This window comes from Cavia porcellus, unplaced genomic scaffold (genome assembly GCF_034190915.1).
Source record: "Cavia porcellus strain 051 isolate PalLab524CR breed Dunkin Hartley unplaced genomic scaffold, mCavPor4.1 scaffold_18, whole genome shotgun sequence".
In the NCBI taxonomy this organism is placed as follows: Eukaryota; Metazoa; Chordata; class Mammalia; order Rodentia; family Caviidae; genus Cavia; species Cavia porcellus.
The window spans coordinates 40,300,103-40,304,952 of NW_026947501.1; the positions used below are offsets into that span (position 1 = coordinate 40,300,103).

At 39.2% G+C, this 4,850-nt stretch overlaps 1 gene segment (V, D, J or C); it reads right to left on the bottom strand.

The window, feature by feature from the left end:
* Nucleotides 1–1,680: 1,680 nt before the first annotated feature.
* On the bottom strand, nucleotides 1,681–2,275 carry LOC134471325 (Ig kappa chain V-IV region S107B-like). The segment is given in 2 exon segments: nucleotides 1,681–1,988; nucleotides 2,153–2,275. Coding segments are annotated over 2 exon segments (357 nt in total).
* Between the last annotated feature and the right edge of the window lie 2,575 nt (nucleotides 2,276–4,850).

Genomic DNA, 4,850 nt, shown 5'->3' on the forward strand with positions numbered 1-4,850 from the left:
TGCTGACATCAGGGATTTGGTCTTACACAACATAACTCAGCTCTGTCTATTGCTCTGCATGTCACTCCATAATAGGCTACATGAGTCCTACATGAGTTTCTGAGATTCTTGTTCACACCCTTTTCTATCTGCACCTAAACTTTTTTCTTTAGCTACAAAATCCTGACACCTGTGAGTTTTTGTATCCCAAACCCAACTCTGTCCTGGTGCATCCTGGAAAGTTATATTGTAGCATGCTTATGAAAGACCCAGAAATCTACTTAACTTTTATATTTTTGTAGTTTTTATTCTGGAAGATTTGCAAAAATAATATATTTTAATAAACTATAATCTTACAAGATCACGATAAACAATTGAATACATTAAATATGTTTATATACACTATACATGAATTTGAACATTAAAATGAAATCTTAGCTGACAACCCTACATATGGGGTCAGCAAAACGTATATACGCAACACTGAAATTAGGACAATGTACCCATGTTATATCTTTAACTCTGCATGGATTTTCCTGCAGAGAATGTGCTTTATTATGTGTTCCGATCCAGTGCATCGTTTCAATGTCCCACAAACGCAATGTCTTCTTTATCATTTTCTGAATCATTACACACTTTTCCATAATTTTTTTCCATCTCAACAGGGCCTGAGTAATGCCACCCAACACAAGGAAGAGTGAAAAGTTTAAAAGAACCCACTATAGAGTGTATTATTCATTCCAGAATGACTTGCTTTATGCTGACTCTATAAGCTTGTAATGTGAAAGTAAATAAGATGAAGATCTAGATACCACGCAGTCCCAGGTTATAAGAAATGTTGCAGTTTGTAATTGCTAACACTGTACTTGGTGCTAAGCAATCTGTCTTTCTCTGTTTATGAATTCTCTCTCCCTCTATTTTCACTAAGGTCAGCCAAGATAGAACATGTTTACCTTTGGTATTGAGAGTAAAGTCTTCATTGTGGAGCTAATGAGTTTCCACCTCTATTCATGATGACTTCTGGATGGCTCAGAGAGCCGAAGTTACTGCCAATGAGGATGAAGGAATAGTGTCTTTTCACATGTATATTCTGGGTGTCATCTGCTCAAAAAAAGGGGGAAATACAACAGGAACCACAAATGAGAGAAAATTGTCACAATTTGGATCCTTTACACATTTTCAGATTTATTATGCCCACATTATTCCACTGTGATGCAATAAAAAGTGTGATAAAAATATTTTTGGCATTCTTAATTTAAGAACTGATGATGGCATAAACTTTGCAGTTCTTCACCTTGGGGACATGGCCACTGTCTCTGAAGGTTGACTCAGTTCTGGGACAGGCCTGTTATTTTTCCATCATTGCTCTTCATGAAATAGAGAAGATCCTGGGATATAATTTCCCCAAGCCCACAATTCAGTATCTTAGCCTGAGAAGAAGAGTCTCATTCAGGAAATCTGTGTCATAGCTTCCGAGGCTTCTCTGGACAGGCTGGCACCCAAAGAGCCTCCTTGTTCATGTCCTCACATCTTTCCCATCCCTACATCTCCCTTCCATTTGTAGGAAGTCATACACCCTTGGCCCCAGGAGAAAACAATCAGGAGTTTCTGTCTAATCTAAAACAATTAATCATGTCATAGACTCTGAGCAAGAAACAGCTGGGCCCTGAGGGGCTAATGGGGTTTTTGTTGTGGTCTGCATCACTGTGGGTGGTAACTGCTAGACTGCTGACAGTAATAGGTTGCAACATCTTCACCCTCCATGCTGCTGATTGTGAGAGAGTAAGAAGTCCCTGACCCACTCCCACTGAAGCGAGCCGGGACTCCGGAGGCCAGCTTTGATGTTCTATAAATTAGGAGCTTTGGAGAGGCTCCTGGCTTTTGTTGGTACCAGTGCAAGTAGTTATTGCTTACACTGGAGCTGGCTGTGCAGGTGATGGTGACCTTCTCCCCTGGGGAAGCAGCCAGGGATGCTGGAGACTGGGTGAGCACAATTTGTCCATTGGACACTACAGTCATGGAATAGAGATGAAAAGTGATGACAAAAGTTAGTACACATAGAGACACAGGAATGTCACATCACACAACACACAGGAACAGTAACCACAAACCTGCCTGAATCTCAATTTCTATTCAGAAAGGAGGCTCAGTTTTGAGTTTCCTTTTTTCTTACCTGTGGCACAGAGCAGTAGAATGGGGAGAATTTGAGCCTGAAAATCCATTGTGTTTTTTGAGCTCTGCCTCAGGCTAAACGGGTCTCTTAAAATCAGGCTTTAAATAGAACTCTGAATATTTTGTTGTTTCTGAGCAAGCAATATGCAAATCAGCAGGGTGCAGGTGCTCCCTGGCTCATGCACAGATGTGATACTTCAACTTTGTCATAAAAATTGAAAATTCTTACAGTACAGGGATGTGTTCATACTTCTTTTCTGAAGTGATGTAGATTTGTGGCAAGAACATTGTCTCAGTAATTCTGTGATGATGTTAATTTGACCAGACTAGCCAAGAGAGTCCTACTGGACAGCATAGAAAATGTTTTCTCAAAATAAAAAGTTCTCAAGAGGTCCAGGTAGATGCCAAGGAAATGAGCGGTTTAAGACCCTATCCTTGTTTCTTCGGTTACCCAGACAAGTAATTCTTCTGGTTGCAGCTTTTTAAAGGACCATAACATTGTAGCTGATGGTGGCCCTCTCTTTGCAGACACAGCCATCAATCCAGGAGACTGCCTCTTCATGGTGTCTCCATAGCTGCCTGTAATTAGGAAATCATGTCACAATTTGAACTTGTCAAGATCAGTAATATTGTGTTTATTTATTGAAAAATCAGACAGGTGTAAACAATTTTTTCCTTCCACATGATAATATCATTGTTAACTTTTAAATAATAACATTTTAAATCACATATCCGAGACTCAGAACAGCAGGAAGAGTGGGAATATGCACCATGACTCCATCCTGACTTGGTTCAGCTGTCTGAGCCACTCTGCACTGTAAGCTCCTGATAAACTCAATGGGCAGAGCTCTCAGTGGGCAGCCTTCATATCAGAAGCCTGTGTAAAGCATCAAGAAGGTAAAAGTGATAGAATCAGCACCAGGATGAGCCATGACATTAAATAACTGAAAGAGAGCTCAAAAATGCCTTTAATCCACTAATTGTGATTATATGTCCACATGTATCAAGACATAACCTTCAAATTATAATTCTGAACCAGATTTCCCAATTTCTTACCAAACTGCTGCTGCCACCAACTTGAAAACAAAATGTATATATGTTAAACCTTTTTTCATGTCAGTTCATTATTTCAAAATTTTATTGAATTATATCTATTATAACAGCATATGAAATATATTAACGGCACTGGATAGAATTAGAACAGTAGGCCACTCATACATCTGTCTCAGGCTGTTTTTTTTCAATTTTAAATACTTATTTGATGTTTCTATTAGATATCTATCTCTTAGACTTCTCAATTTATCCAAACCAGCTCTCTGGTGTTTCCTTCATGATGACACACACTCAGAAAATATGATCACTTCCTTAGGAATCACTGTGTCCCTAGTCCGAACTTTCTCAATGGACATTTATTCAGTGAATCTCTCAAGTTCACTGAAATTTTTGGCTCCAACAGATCTAAGACGCTACAGCTCCTGCTGTGGGTTACAGATGAAGTAATTAGAGACCCCAAGTCCTAGTAGCCTATTATTCATTAAACTGGAATGAAACATAAAATATTTGTTAAAACATGAAATAACATTGCATTTAATTTCTATATAGCAGTATAAAATTAAGAGCATAATTGCCCTGAGTCACATAGCAGAATAATTTTGGAACACACTGAACAAAATCTCTGCCCAAATAGAACATCAATTTTCAGGCAAGGATGAATAAAAAATAAAGACATCATATTTCTGCAGCTCCTCCTACTCTGTTCCCTTTGGCCTTTTTCCCCCTGGAGCACCCACATTCTACAGAGCAAGTCAATGGATGGGGCCCAGGTCCATTGAGGGTCCCCTCCTTCCTCAACATGGACTGATCCAGAGGACAGGCAACAAGTTCAGGCAACTGAACATTTGTGTTTCCTCAGAAATAAATCCAATATACATTCATTTATTTTCAGTGTCTGAAATCATATTTTGATTAAATACATCGATGTACATCTAGAAATCACCAAAAGTATAAATTTGAATGTCAACTGATGTCTTACATGAAAACAAACTGGAACCACTAGTGGCAGAACACCTTTCATTATTCTTAGCTTTACTATGCATTTTCATGTTTTATTCTTCTCTATCTTGTTCCTAAATCACGAAATTTTGACAAAGAAGTAGATAAGACATTAATTTCAAAATATGTCACTTAGATGCAGTTTTCCTTCTTGCAACTCATATTTTCCTTCTGCATGCCTAACAGAGCTCTGAGTAAGGATCAAAGACTGAACATTTCTCCTTTCATTCAAAGCAACTCTTGTCTCCTTCCTTATCCCTAAAGTACTGTTTGGTGGACAGCTTGATTCAGTGAATACTTAATTCTCAGTCAATCCTAGAGACTAAATGTAGGACAGAAGTGGCATCTGTCAGAGAGATTAGCTGGCCATAGTGGTCTTTGATGATCTGGCAGGTTGTCTGTTCTCCTTGAGAAGCAGAGCTGAATCATAGAGACTTGGCCATGTGGATGTGCCGTGTGGTTCTTGGTGGGGAACTGTCAGAACATATGAAGACACGTTGATTATGTTGAAAGAGGACTTTCCTGTTGGGCTAAGCAGCACTTACCCACTGGGTTGAATCCATTTCCAGATGTTTTTTTCCCTGTTCACCTTGGAGGAGAGCAGAAGGAGCTGCTGTAGCTGAGCCAGGGCGTCATGGCCATACTGT